General features: G+C 39.6%; 1 protein-coding gene across 7 annotated transcripts in view; it reads left to right on the top strand.

Annotated features, from left to right (window-relative positions):
* GAS2 (growth arrest specific 2) overlaps window positions 1-23,852 on the top strand; it is a 157,754-nt gene that overhangs the window by 44,905 nt on the left and 88,997 nt on the right. For all 7 annotated transcript variants that reach the window (XM_073347823.1, XM_073347820.1, XM_073347826.1 and 4 more), the window contains one exon: window positions 10,242-10,366. In XM_073347823.1, coding sequence (XP_073203924.1) covers window positions 10,242-10,366 — 125 coding nt within the window. The remainder of the gene's footprint in view (window positions 1-10,241; window positions 10,367-23,852) is intronic.

Raw genomic sequence — 23,852 nt, 5'->3', positions numbered from 1 at the left:
AGTTTACAGCTGAACATTGATTTAATACAGCTTTGAAACTTTACTATGCAGAAGAAAAATGATGCTTTCCCTTTATTTTTTTAGTAGTTTATATTCAACACAGTACTGTACTCTATTTGCCTTTTTTTTTTCTTTTGGTCTCTGCTGCTGCCTGATTGTGTACTTCCAGTTCCAAATGAGGTGTGTGGTTAAGTGGTCAGTTTGTAACTCTGGTGTTCATAACTCTGAGCTTCTACTGTATAGAGTTTTACAAATACATAAAATATCTTCTTTTGCCAAGAGTGTTGTCTGAATCTGTTTACTGAATGAGGGCAAGTGTATCTCTGGAGTTTCATTTGCAGAGGCAAATATAGTGTACTCAATGTTAGTGATCATTGGGAAGAAAGGTGACAGTCATTTTGCTTCCAGCTTCAATGATTTAAGCTCAGAATTACAAACTGAAAACCATGACAATGTACTGGCTGAGACTGTAAATATAAGTAGAGGTTTTGACAGTAGATTCAGGAGAGCTGGGCAATGCAACTTACATTTGTGATTTTAAATAGATGAGGAACTCAGAGAAGACTGAGATGTGTAGTGTTGCTGTGCATGGTGGGTTTTTGTTTTTTAATCAGTCATTCTTTGACATCCTATCCCCATTAACTCTGAAGAGTTAAAACAATGTCCCTTTGATTTGATTCAGCATGAAGAATAACATGAATAACTTGGCTAGGCAGCAGTACTGCAGAGATGGATTTGGGGTTATAAATTGAATGAGTCAATAATGCAATGCAGTTGCAAAAAAGGCAAATGTTATTCTGGGATGCATTAACAGGGGTGTCCTGTATAAGGCACTGGATGTAATTGTTTTACACTGGTGAGCATCAGCTGGAGTACTGTGTCCAGTTTTTGGCACCACACTTCAAGAAAGATGTGGATAAATAGGAGAGAGTGCAGAGGAGAACACCAAAAATAAGAGATTTAGAAAATGACCTATGAAAAAAGATTGAAAGAACTGGGCATGTTAAGCCTAGCGAAAGGAAGGCTGAGGGGCAACATCAGTCTTCAAATCATGATAAGGGCTGTTGTGGTGAGGACCGTAATCAGTTGTTCTCCATGTCCAGTGAGTGTAGGTCAAGAAGTAATTCGTTTAATTACAGCAAAGGAGATTTAGCTTAGATATTAGGAAAAACTTTCTACTTATAAGGACAGTTCGGCACTGGAACAGATTATCTAGGCAGGCTGTGAAATCCCCACCACTGGAGATTTTTTAAGAACAGACTTAGATACAGAGATTGTCTAGTTATACCTAGTCCTGCCCCAGTGTGGGGGATGAACTAGATGATCTCTTTCAGCCCTATATATTTTTTTTATTTTAAATTTATTTTCAAGGACATCCTAGTAGTTTAAGCACACATTCTGCTGATTATCTGTGACACCAGGGGTGGCCAACCTGTGGCTCCGGAGCCACATGCAGCTCTTTAGAAGTTAATATGCGGCTCCTTGTATAGGCACCAACTCCGGGGCTGGAGCTACAGGAGCCAATTTTCCAGTGTGCCGGGGGGTGCCCACTGCTCAACCCCTGGCTCTGCCACCGCCTCGCCTCAGCCTGCCATGCCCTCGCTCCTCCCCCCTAGAGTCTCCTGCATGCCACGAAACAGCTGATCAGGAGATGCGGGCAGGTGCTGATTGGCAGGGCTGCCGATGGGTGGGAGGCGCTGGGAGCGGGGTGGGGGAGCTGATGGGGGGCTACTGACGTATTACTGCGGCTCTTTGGCAATGTACATTGGTAAATTCTGGCTCCTTCTCAGGCTCAAGCTGGCCACCCCTGTGTGACACTATCTCAGTGGAGTCCACTTCTCAGAGTTGCTCAAAGGACTATTTCTGACAACTGCAGAGTCTATATACATGTGGCTGCATTTCATTAGGCATGCGTACATACAAAGGCAGAACAAGAAATAAAAGGAAGTGCCAAATTCCTAAAATCAGTAATTCAGGTTGTCTAAACAATCACTCTCTCTGAGTTCTCAGATTGCCTCATATTGGGGAAGGTGTCACAATTGGACTTTTGCTTGAGTAGGGACTACAATATTTGTACCTTTTATTTGGAAAATATTTTTAGCTCTGACATGGGTGTATATTCTCAGCTCTTTGTGTTTATTTATTTGTTTATTTTTTTATTTAGTGGCTTTTAAATTTACTCCTGTATATTGTTTTCTCTTAATAGAGATTCCACTCCCTGCTTCCCTTCTTTATAATTATCGTTCTGTACACTACAATAAGGGCAATTTTTTTTCCAGTGCTCAGAATCATGCTTTGGACCTTGTTTTCAAAAGGCTTGTGTTTAGGTATCTAAATAAAAGCCCGATTTTCAGAAATAGTCAGCACCCAATAATTCCCATTGTGAAATTATGGGGCAGATTTTCAAAAGAGATCAGAACCCAGCATGGTTGTTCCAGTGGGAGCTGAGTTCTTTTGAAATGGGACTGCCATGTGCTTTAAGTTAAGCATGCACTTAAGTTCTTTGCTGAAGAAGGATTGGTCCCAGATTCTCAAAAGTATTTAGGTGCCTAACTCCCATTGAAATAAATGTCTCCTAAATGTTTTTGAAGATCTGGGCCATGGCCTCTGTAAAACCACTGCCTTCTACACTGGATAGCTGGAAAAGATGGCATATTGCAGAGTCAGTGTGTAAAGTCCCAAACAGGGATACTTCACTTGTTTTACTCCCAAACTGGCTATAAGCTAGCCTATGTTCCAGCAGTTACTTAGGGCTGGTCTCCACTACCAGGAAGATTGACCCTGCTGCAATCGATGCAGCAGGGATTGAACTAGTGGGTCTAGTGAAGATCCGCTAAATTGATGGCAGAGCGCTCTCTGGTCGACCCCAGTACTCCAGCTCTCTCAGAAGAGTAAGGGAGGTCGACCGGAGAGTGTCTCCTTTCGACCCAGTGCTGTGAAGACACTGCACTAAGTCAGCCTAAGCTACCTCAACTTCAGCTATGTTATTCACATAGCTGAAGTAGCATAACTTAGGTCAACTTACCTCTGTAGTGAAGACAAGTCCTTAATCTCTTTTAAAGTGTAATGTCCATTGCCTCATTACTCCTGATAGGAACTTCAGTACCTGCCAATTCCCACTTCTTTTCAGGACTGGTTGAACCAAGCTGCCAAATCTGAAGCCACATAAAACCACAGATCAAATTTAATGGGCTAGGGCAAGTCCCAGGGCTTTTCAGGGACTCTTGATTATTTCTCTGCTGCTGACTTTTTGCAATATAAGATCACTGTCTCTTGTGGGAGTCAAAACTCTTGTTGGCTTCCAGCTTTTATCGTCTGTTCTAAAGTGAGTTAATCACCTTCTTGTCAACCTGAACAATGGTTTTGTATGTATGTTGTAAAATTGTTGTCTTTTTTGCTTTGCTTCCTGTTTTGTTTTCAAGTCTGGTGTCTTCTTCAGTTTGAGCACAAGAGGTTTTGTGGGAAGTAAAATCCTTGTTCATCTGTGTGCACCTATATGCATCAATACTCGGGAAGTCCATCCTTCCATTGGTGTATTTTGTAGGTTCAGCAGGTCTCTATATGGATCACTATTGTCATGTATAGATGTCTTCAAGAGATTTTTCACTGTCTGAATAGTTCTCTTAGTAATCTCATGACGTCATTGCACAAATGGGTCTTAGAGAATTCTTAGAAGTCTGCACATGAAAACTGGGATCTCTTGACATTAAGTTCAACTTGTAGTGTTATATGGTTGACATCCTACGATGGGTAATTGCCATCTTATGTTTCTTGTGTTTGCTAGTGAGTTTTAAAGTAATAATCAATTTATAATAGAGAAGCCTCTTTGCATATTAAAATAAGTCCTCCCTTACACTTTGCATTAGTACTTTCTGGAATTTCCTGACCCTTCATCAGTTCTTTGTGCCTTTTTGAAATGGTTATATGTAGCAAAATGTATTACTGTGTCTGTTATCTGCCCACTATTCATGGAAGGGACAATGTATCTCTTGCCTTTTGCTAACATTTTTCAACTCACAGATGACATGTTAGTGAGTGTTCCCTGCCCCATCCAGTGTAGAAGGAACAACCAGGCCTTTTCTATTTAGCAAAATGTTGCCCTCTTTATTAATTCATCCATAAATAGTCAATCTAGTTTTAGGGTACATCTATACTACAATGTAATCCCAGGGTTAGTAGAACTTGAGTTATTAGACCTTGGGTTTGTTAACCTAGGGCTTGAGCATCTACACTGATTTGTAACCCTAGGTTAGGAATTGTTGAACCCTGGGTCCCAACCTGGGGCTCCAGCATCTATACTGCATTATATGGGCCTAACTCTGACCACATATATCCCAGACTTCCTAACACTCTCCAAAAACGTGGCCACGTTAGCCCTTTGTTCATAGTGCAGTCTGACAAAACTTGACTGTCCATCGAAGTTGACTGTCCAGAGGACAACGAAAGTCAGCCCATGGAATTGTGGAATGCTTTTGATGGCTTCCCAGAGCATGGGTCCAGTGGGGCTGCATTTACAATGCAAAGCAATAGGGCTTAAACCCTAGTCCCAGTTTGGCTCAGACCCTCCAACCCTGTGGGGTCCTGGGACCCTGGGTTTTAACATGATATGTGTGTATATAGAAGGGGGGTTAGGCTTGAGCTTGAGTTCAAACCCTGGGCTTACACTGCAATGTAGACATACCCTCAGTTACAAATGCTCTTTCTGAAGGTCATCCTCGGAAAACCAAGTTTATGGACAACGGGTTCTGAGTGTGTTTCAGTAAGAAATTCTGGTAGTTTTGAAGATACCTCACTGAATTTTATATTCATTACTATTGCACTCAGGTGGTGTTAATCTGATTATTACCCAGCTAAGCACATTGATGTGATGTATATTCTACATGGAGATTGATCCACCTCTCCTACACTAATTTTGCATCAGCTCACTTGGATGGAGTTACTCCTGATTTACCCAGGTGTGAATGAGTGGACAATTAAAAAAAACTTTACAGCTTCAGCATTATATATTAGATTCTAGGTGATGATGAAGACAGAGGTCTCAGGCTTTGGCAGCAGTACTGGCTGCTTTCTACTGCCCTGGTCCTATTGAGGCATTTGGAGATTTCACGTATGTATGTACACCACCTGTTCTCAGCTCCCTGATGTAGAGGGCATGTTGGGGTAGATAGGTGTGAAAAGGTGCAGGCCAAAGTGCTTGGACTTCAGTGGTTTCTAATTACTAGAGAAGTTCCTCCTGGTGTGCCTTAGAGGAGCCCTTACTTTGTTCCAGGTTATGCTGGGAGCAGAAATGGTCTTCAGCTGGCCCCAGAATTAGCTCCGGTGCAAAGCACAGCTCAGCCAGACCTGATGATCTGGTCCAAAATGTCTCAATTTACAAACCTTTAGTTTATGACATTATATTTATTTGTGTTTTTAAATGGTAATGATTGATAATCTTATTGTAAGTACATAGGCTAGAGTGACATTTTAAAACCTACTATAGCTGCCAGAGCACCTTGGCTCCCATGCTTTGACTGCTAACGATTCTCAAAACTGAATTGCAAAACCCGATCCAGCATCAGCAGGATTTGGGGCCTGATCTAAATAACTCTTATTTATGTAAGCAGCTATCCTAATTCATGCAAAATAGTCCTATTAAAATCAGTGGGATGACTGATTGCTATATTGAAGAAGACTTTATTTTCCTGTTTGCATGCTTCTAGCATTAGTTTTTATTATAGATTATGCTGTTCCCATCCTATATACACATTGCAACTGCTTTCTTGTAATTATAGCTCTTTTAAAGATTTTTTTTTAATGGAGTTTAATGTTTATTCCATCCAAATATATGAAGCCATTTTTTGTTCCCCAGCTATGAACATAACTCTCATTTGAGTCAATACATTTCAACTGTTAAATATGTAATGTGTCTCTTTTCGCAAAGAAATGCCACCTTTTGGGGCCATAAAATACAGTGAATTGAAAGCTAACACCTAATATATTTTTCATTAAATACAGATGTTCAATGCAAAACTCATTCTTTCAGCATTCATAAAAGGCAGCAGAACTAAAATATTCCAGTTTAATATATAAAAATGCAATAATCAAACTGCTAATGTAATTGTATCGTTAAAAGGCAAGAGAAGATAGAAAGCATTTTTCTGCATCTGTTTAAAAAGGAATATATATTTTAAGTTTATTGCTTTAATCAGATTTATAAAAGTAGCCAAGAGAATAGCCAAGTCCATAAATTATAGGATATCAAAGGCATTTAAAATGAGGTTTATTTTACCTATATAGAAAATCCTAAAGAGTCTGCATTTAAAACAATAAAACTTCAGTTATAGTTAAAGATATTAATGTACGTATCTTACAAGAGAGTTCTATAATACTACCTTTTAAAATAAAACAGCTTCTAATATGTCCATTCTTTAAATTAGCTTTCTGATAGTTTCAGCACCTTCGACCAAAGGGTCAAAATGGAAAATATTTTTCATTATTAACAATAGAAAATGTAGGCCAACATAGTGGTGAAGGTATTAAGATGCTGGGACACTGACTTTTTTGTGTCTGGGGGCTATTAATTTAATTCCTGGCTCCAGAAGAGCTGCATGCACCGCTAAAATAATGTCAGTTATGCAAAGGCTTCCATTGTGATGCAGTGCTGCTACTGCTCTTCTGCCACCTGCAGAAGTCATTATATACACTAGAGGCTACAATGTGAAATATACAGTGGAGAGAATCAAGGCTAAAAAATGAAGGGGAAAAAAAGATTTTACGTCAAACAGATGTTCTTGAAAGAATAAATGTATCAGAAATAGCAAGTTTAACTTGAACCAGAAAAGTGAGTCTATTGTTGCATCTGAGAATCACATGCTTTACAGATCTTATTTTATTCCTCTCTGGTTTTAGCCTACAAAATGAAGAACACTGGGGACTGTTTTCCTTCAAGGTGTTACATTATTGTCAAAGTACCTAAAAGCTTTCCAGCAATTTCAAAGGCATGGTCAGATAAATCCTACTGTAGTAGCCTTTTGATTTTTGTGCTTTTGTAAATTAAAATTTGATTAAAATTGTTCTGGTTTGTATATTTTCGGAGAAAAAAATTCAAAATGAAATGTTTCAAAAATTTATTTTGTTTTAAAGGGGTAGAAAAAAAGGAATTTATTTTAAAAAATGGGAATGTGGTTCAAAACAAAACAACCCAACCTCTCTCTTTTCTCCCCTCTGTCCTTTTTTTAATGGAAGCGTGAGACAGTTTTTTAAAATGATTATTATTGCATGTACTGCATTGTATTATTGTGTGCAGTCAGAGATTTAGGGACAACTAGTGCATGGGACTAATAGCCATTGGTGGACCTATCCTCCATGAATTCATCTAATTCTTTTTTGAATCCAGTTATACTTTTGGCCTTCACACCATCCCTGGCAACAAGTTCCAAAGGTTGACTATTCATTGTGTGAAGTACTTCCTTATATTTTAAACCTGCTGCCTATTAATTTTATTGGGTGACCCCTGGTTCTTGTGTTATGTGAAGAGGTAAATAACCCTTCCTTATTCATTTTCTGCGCATCATCATCATTTTAGAGATTGTTATCATATCTCCCATTACTCATCTCTTTTCTCAGCTGAAGAGTCCCAGTCTTTTTAACCTCTTCTCAGATGAAAGTTGTTCCAGACCCTTAATCATTTTTGTTGCCCTTCTCTGTATTTTTTCTAATTCTAATATATCTTTTTTGCGTTGGGGAGACTAGAACTACACTCAGTACTCAAGGTGTGGGCATACCATGGAATTATATAGTGGAATGATAGTTCTTGTCTTATTATGATTTCTAACATTCTTCTAGCTTTTTCAATTGTCATTGAATATTGAGCAGCTGTTTTCAGAGAACTATCCACAATGACTCCAAGATCTCTTTCTTGAGTGGTAACAGCTAATTTAGACCCCATCATTTTGTATGTACAGTTGGGATTATGTTTTCCAATGTGCATTACTTTGCATTTATCAACATTGAATTTCATCTGCCATTTTCTTGCCCAGTCACTCAGGTTTGTGAGATCCCTTCGTAAATCCATGTCTGACTGTGAAGAGTTAACTGTCTCAAGTAATTTAGTACTGTCTGCAAACTATGCCACCTCACTGTCTACCTCTTTTTCCAGATAATTTATGAAGATGTTGAACAGCCCACGTCCCAGTACATTTCCTTGGGGGACCCCGCTATTTACTTCTCTCCACTGTGAAAACTGACCATTTATCCCTTCCCTTTGTTTTCTAACTTTTAATCAGTTACTGATCGAAGAGAGATCCTTCACTCTTATTCTAGGACTGCCTACTTTGCTTAAAAGTCATTGGTGAGGGATCTTGTCAAAAAGCTTTTTGAAAGTCCATGTACACTATATCCATTGGATCATACTTGTCCATATATTTATTGAACCCCTCAAGGAATTCTAATATATTGGCGAGGCATGATTTCCCTGTACAAAAGACATGTTGATCTTCCCCAACATATTGTGCTCATCTGTGTCTGATATTTCTGTTTTTTTTCTTTTTTTTCTTTTTTTTTTTTTAACTAAAGCTCCAATTAATTTGCCTGGTATTGAAGTTCAGTTGCCTCATTTCTTCTCTATAGGAAGGCTTGACAGAATTCAATTTTTATTTTTTATATAATTTTGATTGGTAATATTGATCATTTTAAACCATTTTATTATTTTTATCTATTTCTAATTTTCACACTTGCAGGAAATTATGGAGGGTATCAGAAAATAATTATTTAATGAAAGAAGGCATTGACATTCAAAATTTTTATAACAGTTAAAACAAAATTGTCAACTACACACGTCAAAATATACAAATTAAGTATCCTTAAATCAAATTCTTAAGTTTTCAAGCAGCATTTTCTTACTTTGCTTATTTGTACATTTCAGTTACTATCAGTGGAAATATTTTTATCGTTTGTGCGTGTAAAGTGAAATCCACGTTTTCTGACACTGATAAAAATCTAATCCTTCCAAGCCTATCTATAGCAGTGGTTTCTAAACTTGTTCCGCCGCTTGTGCAGGGAAAGCCCCTGGCAGGCCAGGCCAGTTTGTTTACCTGCTGCATCCGCAGGTTCGGCCGATCGTGGCTCCCAGTGGCTGCGGTTCACTGCTCCAGGCCAATGGGAGCTACTGGAAGCGGCACGGGCCGAGGGACGTACTGGCCACCTCTTCCAGCAGCTCCCATTGGCCTGGAGCAGTGAACCGTGGCCACTGGGAGCTGCGATTGGCCGAACCTGAGGACGTGGCAGGTAAACAAACCGGGCCAGCCCGCCAGGGTCCTTCCCTGCACAAGCGGCAGAACAAGTTTGGGAACCACTGATCTATAGGCTTGGCACCCTGATTGGATTACATCTGCTATGATGCATCAGGATGTCCCATCTTGGAAAGTGGAAGCAGTGTATCATGTGAGATATAGTCCACCAGGGAGCCAGCCTGTAGAGTTCAGTGGGGAAATGAGGCAACTAAACTTCAATCCTCATGAAGCAATGTGACAGCATTATCAAAATCAAAATATTTTTGTTTATGGGCATTTAGTTTTTAGGCCAAATAAATTGGTAATTTTCCATGGAAAGTAGACACTCCTTTAATAAAAAAAATAATTTTGTTAAACTCAACTTTCCGTCAAAAAACAATTTTGACAGAAAATTGTCAGCACCTTCCAGGATCAAACCCTAAATTAACAATGAAATAGAAATTAACATCTCATCTCTAAATCTGGGGACTATTGGGAGTGAGGGTGAAGCTTGCAGTGTACTTGTTCTGCGGATAAATTTAAGACATTATGCTGCAGGGCTGTCAATCTGGCACCTTTTAATGTCATTAAAATAAAAAAGTGGTCCTGTATAGTCAGAAATGGTAAAATAAGATTAACAGAATCTGGCATATTAGTTGGACTCATTCTACAAAAATGTGTTGTTTGACAAGACGAATGTTTAACAACACCATCCCAAAGAAAACAGCAAATTATCCAACCAAAAAAATGTATCCAAAAAATTGTGTCTCAGTGCCAGGAAAATAGCAGCAAGACTAAATGATAAAAACTCAGTGTAATGCGAGTTATTCAGTTAAGGCTTGTTTCTAAGCCCATTGAAGTTAATGGAAAGACTGCCATTGACCTCAGTGGGTTTGGTTTATGGATTTTCCTTGCAAATCCAGTATTTACATTTCCTGTGTAGACACAGGCATCCTTTTTTTCCATGTTAATTTTCTTCTTGCCTTTCAGGTAGGGAAATAACGGCAGAAACTTTTATGGAGAAGTTGGATAATGGTGCCTTGCTCTGTCGACTAGCTGAGACCCTACAAGAGAAATTTAAAGAAAACAGTTTTGATGCAAACAAGCCTGGCAAAGTAAGTCTTAGATAACATGTTGTCGCATATGTTATCAGCATTTGGGATCTGTAACTTCATGGATCTAATTGTATTTGAGAGTTTCAGAGGTTTTTGTTTGTGGAGGCTCTACCCCTCAGAACCTGGGACCGCTACTTCACATAGAAAAATGAGAAAATAAAACTCTAGTAAAATCAGTATACATTCCTCCAAATGCTGAGTGCTTTTTCATATATGCCAATTCTTTCACAAAAATGAGCTATTTTAGAAATCGTGCAGGTATCCTCGACAATGTAGTGCACGTTTCATTGGAGGCTCTGTTACAGCAGCACTTCAGTGAACAGCCTGGAATCCACAGAAGAACATCAAATGTTGCTTTGAAATGTGTTCTTAAATGGACTGCCTCAAAGACATATGGGGACTATGAAAGTCTTTCTATTTGCTTCAGTAAACTTCTGATCAGCCCTAAAGTCTGCTTCTGCTCTTCAAAGAAACATTGTAAAAATGGCATAGTAGAATTTCATGTTCATTGTCTTTCAGTGAGTTCCCTATCAAATTGAACGCAGCGTACAAGTAAAAAAAGATGGTTTTTCTAACTGCCAGTCCTGAAAACAAAGCCTGAGCTCTCAGAGTCAAGCTTGGCTCTTTCCATCTTACACATCTTCCCCTGTAATAATTTTGGTAACATCTGCCATACATTCAATTAGAGCTGTTCTACAGGACTGGCTGCAGTTGCTGTTACAGGCCATCTGTGATCACTGTAGCACTTGCTCTGCCTGAAGCCAGGCAACCATGTGGCCTGTCTGTCTCCCCATGCTGAATCACCGTAGGGAATGAGCTGCCAAGAGGAGAAGAAGGCAGTCATAGGGCAGAAGTGAGGGGCCTAGTACTAGCACCAGGATCCCCAGCATCCTACCAGAGAGTCACCTATCCCAATGTCTGGCTTTCTCCTTATGAATACAGCCAACTCCCCTGAGCCTCCAGATTACCTCTAAACAGGCTTTCCTAGCCCCTCCCCCTCCAAAAGTGGATACCCAGTCCTCTCTGAGAATCCCAGTTTTCCCTGCTTCCTCCTCTTCAGCAATCCCAGACTCCCTCCAGCACCCTTAGTTTGTTTGGCACCCATCCATCTCAGACTCCGTCTGGCACTTACCTGCCATCTATCCTAGCAGCTCCTCAGAGTCACTCCCACTTACACTAGCCACAAGCTGCCAGATTTTCTGCAGTTCCTGTCCTTCACTTGCCACTGACTGAGGCAGGATGTGTTGACCATAAGTTACAGTTTATGGTCATATGCAGATGTTTGTACATATGCAAAACTCACAAACACAAGTCAAAGAAATTGGTGCAGTGATAAATGATGACAGGTCCGGACTACAGAGCAATCTAGATCTCATCTCTTGAACAAACATGCATTATTACAGCTAAATGCAAAGCCATTTGTCTAGGAACTAAGAATGTAGGACTGTATTTTGGAAAGCAATGACTCAGAAAAGGACTTAGGGGTCATGATAGATAAGTTAATCATGAGTTTTCCATGTGATGTGGCGGCTAAAAGAGCAAATACTAGGGTTGTGTGTATATAACCAATGGAATATCAAGTAGGAGTGGGGAGGTGCTATTTCCTCTATATATAGCATTGGTAAGACCATTACTGGAATATTATCACCAGTTCTGTTGTCAACACTTTGAAAAGGATGTTGACAAATAGGCAAGGGTTCAGAAAAGTGCTATAGGAATGATCTGAGATCTTGAAAATATGCTTTACAATGAGAGGCTAAAGAATTTAATGAAGAGAAGGTTAAGAGTTCAGTTTATAAGTACTGATATATGGAAAAGATTTCTGATAGTAGACAACTCTTTAGTCTAGCAAAGGCATAACAAGATCCAATGGCTGGAAGCTGAAGCTAGACAAATTCAGACTCGAAATAAGGTGCACATTTTTTATAGTGGATGTAACTAACCTTTGGAACTACATACTTTAGGATTTGGTAGATTTTCCATCACTTGAACTCTTTAAATCAGGATTGGATTTCTTTGTAATACAAAGTTATGCCCTCGCTCAACCACTACTTATGGGCTTGATGAAGAAACTATAATTCTATGGTCTGTGCTGTGCAAAAGATCACATTGGATGATTGGAGTGGTCTGTTCTGGCCTTAAAGTCTTCTAATCTAGACGCAGTTAGTTTATCATATAGTTTGCATAAAATGTCATACCTGGGGCTGTGCAAAATTTGGCAGCTATGAGTTTTACTTAAGTTTTATCAATTATTAATTGCTAGGGGGATCAAAAAAATTGAAAATTTGAATTTTTTGACAAAAAAGACACTTTGTGGAAGTTTTTCCTATTCTGTGACCCCCTCTATTTACCACAGTTTATTTATTTATCTATCGTATTAAAGAAGAAAGTTTAATGCAAGTTATGGTGGTCCACCTAAAATGTTGATATAGAACTACCATTGGTAGCTCTCCTTTATAGAGTTCTGCTGTCTCTTGGTGAGCCAGAAAGTCAGTCATTTGCACAGTTGGCATACACTTTCAGAAGGGATGGACTAGATGACCTCTTGAGGTCCATTCTTGCCCTACATTTCTATGATTCTATGTTTACTTTCTCCTCCCCCCCTCCTACTTTCTATATAGACTATTGAGGAATTTGATAGGTGGATGAGACAGGTTTTTGAATCAAGATGGATTAGCCAGTAGTTACAATTTAACAAATATTTTATGAAATCAACACCTCAAGCAATGCAATTCTGCTGGATACCTGCACTTTGGTTTTTTGTATCATCACATTATCACATACCTTTGTTATCTGATTTGCTTGGAGAGAGAGATGATGTTAGCAAGGGCCACCTCCTCAGATCTTGTGACATTCTGGGCTTACACTAACACCAGGTGAGAATCTGGCCCTAAAAGAGCCAAAGTTCACTGAACTCACTCTTTGGAGTAAGTATGGCAGCAGGTAAAGAATAGGACAATTAGAATTTTGGCAATCTGTTATACTGTAATTATTCAGATTTATAGGTCATTTTCTTTGTCAGTCTGGTATAATCAATTGAAATAACATAGAAAAATCTCAGTCCAAAGCTATTTCTCAATGTATATTTCATATTTGGAATAATAAGAATTCAAAGAAATGACAGTGTAATGGCTGTGTGTCATTACAAACTATTAGGGGTCTGTTTATCCTTTCATATTGTAATTCCCTAAGGTAGCAGTCCTAGGCAGTAGACTTCATAACTGGAAAGTTTGACTCTTGGTGCCAAGGAAATTTATATGAGAATCATTGTGTATGAAATTTAGCATAGTAAGAATTCTACAATACTCTCTGGCATCATTACTGTATACCATGTTAATAATATATGTGGTATTCTGGAGTCATTAGGTTGTTACTCAGTGCATAGGAATAAAGAAACATAACAGGCTTTTACCCAGCAGCCCCTTCGAAGATGACATTTTTGGCAGCTGGCTCTATTAGACACTCCAGCTTCTATTAAAATAGAGAAAGCACTTAGATCCTTTTTTTAAAAAAAAATAGAAGCTGACTGATATAAAAGGAATGGCAGCCAGAATAACTAGCTTGGAGGCAGCAGCCAGGCCAAAGTTGAGTGTGGGGGAGGCAGACAGTGTAGGGTGAGACCGGGGAGACAGATAATGGGAAAATCCCACAAGGTACTGCCATAATCCTAAAGACCAGAGGAAATTTAAACTACCTCCAAACGTGGAGCTCTCCCTTCTGTGTGAGCTGCTTCTCAACTGGCAATTCAGGCTCCATAAAATACTTTGGGTTTAATTCATTTTTACAAGTTTAAGGAAAAACATACATCCTGTTACCTCAGGTGTACATTGCTAATCCCTGGGCCCTTCTAAAAGTCTTGTAGTTGTCTGCCTTAGATGTCATGTCCAGTAACACATCTAGGAATGCATTAAAATGGATAATGCACACACTGAATCACTGAAGGAAGTTATTGTTCATTTGTTCATTGGAATTGCATGGAGCCTGAGTAATGCTTTAGATAAGCAGTACCACTGATCCAATGGAACTACTCCTACTGCAAGGTAGTATCACAGTCTGGCCCTTTTAGTTATAGGAGAGTAAAAAAATCCAGGAGGATTGGGCAGTTTGGGGAGTATGGCTTTGATGGGATTGTTCCCCTCCCTTTTCCTCAACTGCTTAGGATCCCCACACAGAAATTGGTCTTTGGAGTGGGGGAGTGCAAGAATTAGGAGGGAGTGAACCAGTGGCAGAGCTGTTTCTACAGCATTATCCTCTCTCCACACCTAGAGGACCCTGATAGCATTAATTAAATTGCTTCCCCCTCTGTGATGTAGAGGCATCCCTGTGATATTAGGATACTTCCAGAAGAAGCAGTGGGCTGGAAATTTCCTGGCTGAACAAGAAACTGGAAAGGGAAGTGGGGAGCCAAAGTCAGCATGAAAGCATAGGCTCTGCATGGGTCTTGAGGGATCCCTGGTTTCTGGGGCTGAATTCTCTGATACTTCCACAGGCAAGCACAGCAAAATGCTGCTTCCATGAGGGACAAATTTGAAATAAATTCTCTGAGGTCAAATACAGTTTCATGCCCCTTATGCATACGAGGTCGAATTTTCAAAAATGTATATATTATTTAGGGGGCTAATTCCTTAGCCGCATAGATTTAGGCTGATCAATTATTCAGGGCCAGATTTTCCAAGGTATTTAGTCACATAAAGATTCAGAAAGGCAATAACTGGGATTTTTGAAAGCACCCATTTTTAATTAGGTACCTATGTGCTCCTTAAAATCCTACTTAGTGCCTTTGTATGTCTTTATGCACCTAAATATCTTTGAAAATTTGGCCTGTAGGGACTTTTGAAAATTCTGTTCATGGTACATATTGATTAGAGGTCTGATCCTACACTGCTGAATCAGTTAAAACTCCTCCTGCCATTAATGGGAACTTTGTCTGCACATGGACTGCTGGAGACCCTGGAGCGCAGTCAGTGTAGAATGCATTCTGCAAGAGAGGTTGCATTTTTCTTTCAGAAGCATAATGTGTGCTGTTTGCAATATCAAATGAGTCATAATCCTGCAGGTTTAGTAAACTGGCAGATACAGAGATAGTGAAATTAATAAATGCCAGAGACTTGTACAGTAGTAAATGTCTGAAACTACCCATGTTGCAGTTAATGACTTGCTGCCCAGAAACTTCTTATTACAACAAATGCAATTCCATAAAAGTGATTCATGTTGCAGGATGCCATTTTGTAATTTTCTCCCACTGGCTTAGATTTCATCTCCTAAATCTCCAGGCAATATTTTACTTTTCCTGACAGATAGTTAATTTGAGAATTTCACAGCTGTACAAACAAATTTAAAGCATCAAGGCATGTGTGGTATGCACTGAGCGCACATTTGCTAGGAATGATTTAAGTAACTTGTAAGATTTTAAAGTAAGCTCAAATAAAATGTGTTAATAGTTATCAGTATTTTAATATACAAAACATAATATTCTGCCCACAGTACTTAAAGCTGGATGTATATTTATGCTGAATTATCATTGAATTCCATTAAGGTCATAATGGTTGTGTGGCAAATAAAAGCAAATAAAACATTCAGTAGACATATTTTTCAGTCTCCAGAGGTTCATACAGACTCATTCTTGGTTTTTTTATGACCTCTCAGAAGGGGTGTCTTAGCTCAGCTTGTCTTCAAATATTATTTTTTTTATATATAAGCCTGAATCATGGGTCTGAATCCAAATCTCTTCCCTCCTGCCCCCTCCCTCCCTGGCCCCAATTGGGAGAGTCTGCATCTTGGGCTTTGATTTGGGCCAGTAATGGAGGTAGGCCTGAGCTTCATAGTGGATTTAGATGGACTTTAGGATTTTTACATGTGGTGAGGGAACTGGAGACAGCTTTCCAATGTGTCTTCTTTGTCTAATGGGAGCTAAGTTAAAATGACTCTATAGGATTAGACTACATATGCAATGAAATTCAGCTACTGTATTAATAGAGGAACAAATTTAGCATTTGGATGCAGACATATGCAGCTCCCATTGAGATTGTGTTCAGAATTTGACCCAAAGATAGTGATTACGTTTGCAATCATTGTTCGGAGTCTGTATTTTCAGGATGTGTCTCTCCTTTGGTCCACACTGTCCATCCCTTAATCACATTGCAGATGTCTATAGTACTTTTTGCTCTTGTTCCAAGTCCAAAGCTTCCATTTGTGGCAATGGAAAATATATACAATGAATCAGATCCTCAGCAGGTGTAAATTGATGTAGCTACATTGATTTCAGTGGAGCTATGCTGATTTGCAACAGCTGAGGACCTGGCCCAGGGACTGCAGAGTATCCATGTTGAGCTTTACAGTGAAGATGGGAGGTGTACATTGAGAATTGGAGAAGAGTATTTTGCCCTAAATAAATTCTCCCATGAGAATATATCTCATGTTAAAGAGTGCCTCTTTGACAGCTCAGAGAAGCTAAGCAGTTGTCACTTGTAGAGCTCATATAGTGGTGAAAACTTATAAAATTCAAAATCTCTGTTCTCCTTTTAAAAAAATATGTATTAAAGGGCACTGTGTGTCTGTGTGCAAATGGGGAAGGATGTTCTTATGACTAAAGCACACGACTGGAAGGCTGGAGACCCAAGTTAGTTTCGAGCTCTGCTGTCCACTTGCTATTTGATCTTGGGCAAAACACTTAACATGTCTATGCTTCCTCTTCCCACATGTGAATTAGGAATAAAATGTATCCTGGATGATTGTTTTAAGGCTTAATTCATTAATGTTTGTAAAGTGCTTTGAGATTCTCAAATTGAGGTACTATATGTAATTGTATGGGTCCTGGGCCCGAGTTAGGTTGTTTCCTTTGGGAGGAGAAATTGATTACATGAGATGAATCAGGTCTTTTTTTGGCAAGCCTGTTTATTTTAAAAAATGTACACAATGCCTGTTTCCCTGAACAAAGTAAAGACATACACAGGAGGTACTTTCCGTCCAAGCCTCCCTTTCCAGATGGTCCTGTGCCCCAAGGAGTTCTTCCTCTGTTCCCTCCTAGGGCCATGCTCACAACACTTCTCTCACTGTCTGCTGATTTTATTTTGCCTTCTGGCTACTTTCTGCCTGTTGCATGCATGTAGTGTTCTTGTAGCCATGTTGGTCGGAGGATATTAGTGAGAGAAGGCGGGTGAGGGAATATTTTCTATTGGACCAAATTCTGGTGGTGAGAGAGACAAGCTTTCAAGCTTCAGAGAGCTGTGACCTGAGGAAGAGCTCTGTGTAACCTCAGAAGCTTGTCTCTCTCTCCAGCTTAAGTTGGTCCAGTAAAAGATATCACCACACCCATCTTGTACACACAGCTATAACCAATCAATGCCACAGCTCCTTCCTTTGCAATCAGGGAAATTTCTCAGTCCACATGGCTTAGCTGCTGATTTGGCCTTTCATGTAGCCTCATAATGCAAGCCACCGCTTGAGGTGTCTCTAGCTATCTTGCTCTATAATGTCTTCTGTTTAACTGGAATGAAGGGTGGCTAGCACACCATGAGTTTTAGAAGGTCTGTCAATGACTATAGATGGGGGAATGCTATGGCATTCTGGGGTGCAGTCCAGACCAGTGAGGGGCTGTGTCACCACCTGCCCTGCAAGCTGAGGTGTCTCACAATGCTTTGCTGCTGTGGTTCCTAACCTGGGTTCCTCACACAAAGCCAAACAGCATGCAGGCCACACTCAGAGTGTCTTTGTATAGCCACAGCTCTAGTCCAGCAGCTCTGACCCCAGCAGCTTGTTAACAAACATCAGCCACACTGTGGCTTCCAACAGCCTTAGTTACTACATGTAGGGTAACCCCAACACACTGCCAGTCTCAGATTTTTCCCAAAACACATATGTTCTGAAGTGTCCACCCCTCTCCTGGACAGTCCAGATATACTAGGTCTGTCACCCCTCTAAAGGGATCAAGATTCAACAGTTTGGCACGTTAAATGGAGTTACTCACGCAGTTCACAACACTGGATTAGTTCTGATTAGAGAATAAAACAAGTTTGTTCACAAAGAACAAAGGAAGAGATTTTAAGTGAACACAAGAAATGTTGCATTAAAGTCAGAAACAGTTACAAGAAAAATGAAGATAAAATGCTTTCTAAACTTCACAAACTAGACTTGGCTCAAGGTGAAGTTTCTTATCACATTTCCAGTAATTTTGCTGACCATTCTCTCAGGCCAGGATCTGGTCCCAGTGGCTGGCTTTCTTGCCTTCTTAGGTGAAAAAAGACAGCTGGATAGGGAAAGAGAGCGTGGGGTGCTTTTGACCCTCATTTTTATATTTCAGTCACCCTTTGAAAAGCATTTTCATGAGAGTAATCCCTAGCTAAAGTTCTTTTTGGCTGAGAATAAGGACACATGGAGTCTGGTGGAGGAGGGAGGCTTCATGCTGTTTCTTTTCACCTGTATATGCTGAAATGCAAATTTTCTTTGTCTTCTTTCTTCCCCCTCTCACTATTTGAAGACTCTGTTTACAGCTTATATTCAAATGGAGGTAAACACACATCTCTTATTAAAGACAGGCCTGGTTGACCACTTCTACCTAATGAGGGCTAGGTGAGTTTGAACATGTGCCTTTAACATTATAACATTATTGGGGGGGGGGTGATTTCATAATTTTACATATAATGTTGCTATATACACTTCACCATGACATTATTGACCAATGAATGATTCATTTTCAAACGATACATCACAAGGCTTATTTTGTACAAAGATTATTACAATAATGTGTAGGGTGTGAATACAGGGGTTAATTTGGTCACTGGTGCACACATATATTCATAATGAAAAGGTTGGGCTCTTGGATTTGTGATATTGAAAATACTAGGTGGAACTAAATCAACTATTCTACCAGGAAGACCATTTATATCCTAATTAGCCAAATACAACCAAACGTTCAGAACTTCTTGAGATGACATTGCTTAGCAAAATATAGTACTACTGCATCAGAATGTTAGGGAATCTGGGATGCTGACTAGCTGCTCAGGATTTGGTACATCTTCTTATGTTTCACTGAAATCAATGGGAGTCAGGACTGAGTCATGACTTTGAGGTTTGGCCAGTAATTATTTATATTAAGAAAATTTGTACTTTACCTTCAGAAGCCAAAGCTGCACATTGCTAAGGGATTAGGACAGTGTTGGTGGGCACCAGGGTTATGTGGGGCATTGGAGAAGCATTAAATATTTCCATATCAGAATCAGGCATCTCAGGGGTGGAATGGCAAAAATCGGTGGGGTACTGCAATCCGTGTCTAGAATTGATACATGAAGGGCATATTAAGACATAGACATGGGGGAGTAGCATTATCCATAAAGGTTTCCACAGAATCTAATGAGATAATATTTCAGAGTGGAGAGGACCATACATCAGAATGTGTATGATGACAAAATCCCAAGGCAGATATGAGCAAGTTTATAATTCTGGCTGCCTGAATAGGAAAAGGATATTGAATGCCCAATACTGAGGGAGGTCAGAAGCAACTAAAGCTAATAATGTAGCCATAATGGGTGAAATCAATATACAAACCAATCAAATGTTACATTGGGACAAGACTTAGGGAAGTAGTTTCTCAATTTATTAAAGAATTATTTATTAAAACACCTAGTCCTAGAGCATACAAAAGGAGAGGCTATTCTCAATTGTCCTAAGTAACACACAGGGGTTGGTTCAAGAAGTAACTAAAATTGAGCCACTAGGTAGTGATGGTAACAAAATAATTAAATTCAACGTTATCAAGGGAGGAATCATATAAACCCCCCGGAAGGGTGGCAAATTTTAGGGATTTTTAATATGCAGACGCTAATCAAAAATGCCCAAATGTGGTGATTAAAATCCTTAGACTCTATATTGAGGTTGCTTAAGCATACTATTTGACAGCCACAGAAGGCTTGCATATGCCTAAAGAAAAAAGCAGATTTGCAAGAAATAAACCAGTATGGCTAAGTGACAATATTCAATAGGATATGTGAGCCAAACAGGTATCCTTCAGAAACCGGGAATCCAGCCCTAGTGAAGCCAGCAGAAAGGAGCATAAAATATGGCTAGCCACATGTAAGAAATGAAATCAGGAAGACAATCTAGTGACCACTGGAAGGAATAATTGGAACTACACATTGACTTTACTGGGTTCTAAATTAATGTAAGTACTCAGGGGAAAACTGACACAGTGAGGGCAACTCAATGAAAACCTCTGCTCAGTGTGTAGCGGCTGTCATGAAAAACACACAAAATGTTAGAATGCATAATGACTAGGAGAGGTAATAATTACATATGCAGCTTTCTCTGAATTGTTTTGAATGAAGATCTGCTGACATGGTGTAGGGAGAAAAAGATAACCTTGCAAAACCATTTACAAGAGTTAATCCATCTGGATGGAATTATTTTCACAAGGCTGTAAAGCCGTTTGTCAGATAATTCCTTACACCTTTTTCAGCATTGTCAATAATGTGTTAAACTCACTTACAGACACTCTAACTGGACTGCTACCAAGTTTATAGCAGATGCACTGAGGGCCTGATTCTGCAGGCCTCAGACAAGCAACTCTCCCACTGAGCCCAATGGAAGCATTGTCTGTCTGCTGAGGACTGTATGGTGATGTAGAGTTATGCATACTACCACACTATTCTGGAAGTGTGATGGTTTGCAACCATATAGCACCTTCCAGTCAAGGATCCCAAAGCACTTTATAAACACAGAAGGCTAAGTCATGGCTTTAAAACAACAGCACTGAGTCAGGGGCCATATAGAGCCACACAATCCTAGTGGGAGTATGGAAACACTGGGCCTCTGAAAAGCATCCTGCTGCTTCTTGCACAGGGAGAAAGCCTAGTTTGCTGTCTCAGTTGGGAATGGAGCAGAATGTCATAGTGCACCAGCCGTGCTGCAGTCATGGGCTCAATGCAGCCATGGAAGGGAATAAGGAGTTTCTTGTTCACCCCTCTGCCTCTGCATGGCCTTGCAGGGTAGCTCAGAATCTGGGCCCATCGATTTAATCCTCACAACACTTGTGTGAGTTGATACGATCATTCCCATTTTACAGATGGGGACACTGAGGCACGGATATTCAATATAGGATTTTCAAAAGCAGCTTAAGAAGTTAGGTACCCAAAGCTTATCAAGCTCCTAAAATCGGTGGGAGTTGATTTTTAGCCTGCATTGGAAAAGTCAATGGGAGCTTACTGGTTAACTCCTGAATATGCTTTTGAAAATATCACCCCAAGTGACTGGTTTGAAGTCAGCCTGCAAGACTGTGTCAGAGTGAGCAGCAGAACCCAGATCTTTGGATTTCCGGTCATGTGCTTTCATTAGCTGACAATTATGTCTCTTGCATTTATGCATGGCATGTTCTTACCAGTTTTAGTATTACCTGTTAGATTTCTAAATGATTTATCATTAAAGCTGTATCAATATTATGGGGATAGATGAGTTAGTATTAGCTAAGATAGATAGACAGATTCATATTTAACTTATTGCTAGAAATTTTTTGTGTCCCCATTTCTACTAAATGCTTGGTAACAGGTTACTATAACATCTTTTCTTAAGTACTTTAAAATAACTTGTATATCCTATAATAGAACACTTGATATGGGGCTTCTCACACACACTATTGGATATAATTGCAGAATCTGGACTTAAGTGCATCATATGATTTTGTTTTTTACATTCATGTTAAATTTATCATCAAGAGCAAACAATTGCTTTGAGCTAAACCTTGCAGTCCTTATTTAGTTTAAATTCCCATGGACTCCAGTTTGGGCTGAGCAATAACTTAGTAAGAAGTACAAGATTTGGTTCTTATACCCAAACACTGTGAATCATACAACACTAGGCAGAGATTCATAAATAGAGAGGTGTGTGGAAGACAAAGGTGCAAGTGGAGAACATAAGGCAGAAGAAATCATGCATTATGAACAAAATTTTCAAGAATGGCTTCCAAATTGTGTATCTGTTGGACAATTGTACATCTAATTCCCATTTTTACATTTGCATGTATTTTTCTTTGCACATGTTAATTCACAGCTCTTTGATCAAATGGATGGACACAAGAAAGCTTTTTTTCATAATTTCAGACTGATTTAAGGCTGGATTGGAAATTTGGATTTATAGGTTAACATTCCAATATTTTTTTCAACTCATGGAAGCTTTTTTTAGAATTCCCAAACCTCCAGCAGCTTTCTTGTGATTTCTAATCAGAAAAGTTACAGAAAATCAAAGGCTTTATCAAAAAGACAAAGATGCAACTTTTGTTTAAAATAAATGTACAAGGGCTTCGGAGAATCAAACTAAACTTCAGTACTGCATGAAATCCTATATGAGCATTTTTGGTGTCAAATAAAAGCTGTATCTTTGTTAAACATCTGGAAATCTGAAAATAAATCAGATAAAGCAACTGCAAAAAATAGTCTAAAGGAAGAGAGAACTTCCTTCCTAGATCACTATCTTGGTCTCTATTCTTGACATTTGGCTCATGTTAGTTAAAGCCCCATTTGGAACTAATCTTGCAGGAAGGGAAAGAACCTCCTCCCTCACCGGCACCACTACATTTAAAAGAATCACAGGGAATGAGATTGATCATTGAGAGAAAACTGGGAAGAGAAGGAATGAGAAGAAGGAGAAGAAGAGACTTTATTTTAAAATGATGATAAACACCATGTCATGATAACTACATCTAGGAATTTGTTACTCAACCAGCCAATGGCAGGTCATCTGCCTTCAGTTCCATAAATCTGTGCAAAATGTTAGTACTTTGGGAGCAGCACCATGTCATTCGGGAAGTGGTAGCAACAGCTATGATAAGGTTGCTAACATTTCCCTTTATAGGCCTCTTTTTAGTTGCTGATACCTTTGATTATTCAGGCTGAAAGTGTAAGGAACCGTAGGGCCAGGGAGCTCTGTGGAGAGTAGTTGCTACAGGAAGTACCACCCATGAGACCCAGAGTGACAGTACCCTGCCACCCTCTGATTGGTCAAGTGTCTGTACTTAACCCCAGGGGTTGGCCCAGGAAGTTATCTGGGCAACTACACAGACCTTGGTCTGCTGCAATGCCAAACTTTGCCTTTGACTCCAGCCCAACTTCGACTCCAATTCTTGCCTCTTGATTCTAACCCAGTATTGCCTCTGTTCTTGTCTCTAACTCCAGCCTGACTCTGACCCTGATTCCTGCCTCTTGATTCTAACCTGGTACTACCTGACCCTGGCCTGACTCTGACCCAGATTCTTGTTAATGGGACCTGGCCTTGCGATTCCTCCAACTCTGGCCTGGTGACTCCAATCCCTGGTGGGCAGACCTCAGCCAATCTGTGACTGCTAGACAAGACTCCCTATGGCCCTGTCCCCTACAGAAATTTTCCATGCTTGGTAGCTTGAACATTTTTTGAAAGATTGAGGAAAAATAGCTCTATCATTTTTTGAGAATGAGGCTAGTGATGAATAGGAAGTTTTGTTAATGTTCAAAATTTTTCTGACTAA

Source organism: Lepidochelys kempii, chromosome 6 (assembly GCF_965140265.1).
Source record: "Lepidochelys kempii isolate rLepKem1 chromosome 6, rLepKem1.hap2, whole genome shotgun sequence".
In the NCBI taxonomy this organism is placed as follows: Eukaryota; Metazoa; Chordata; order Testudines; family Cheloniidae; genus Lepidochelys; species Lepidochelys kempii.
Note: the sequence above shows the minus strand (reverse complement) of the source record. Positions and strands in the feature narration are given on the sequence as shown.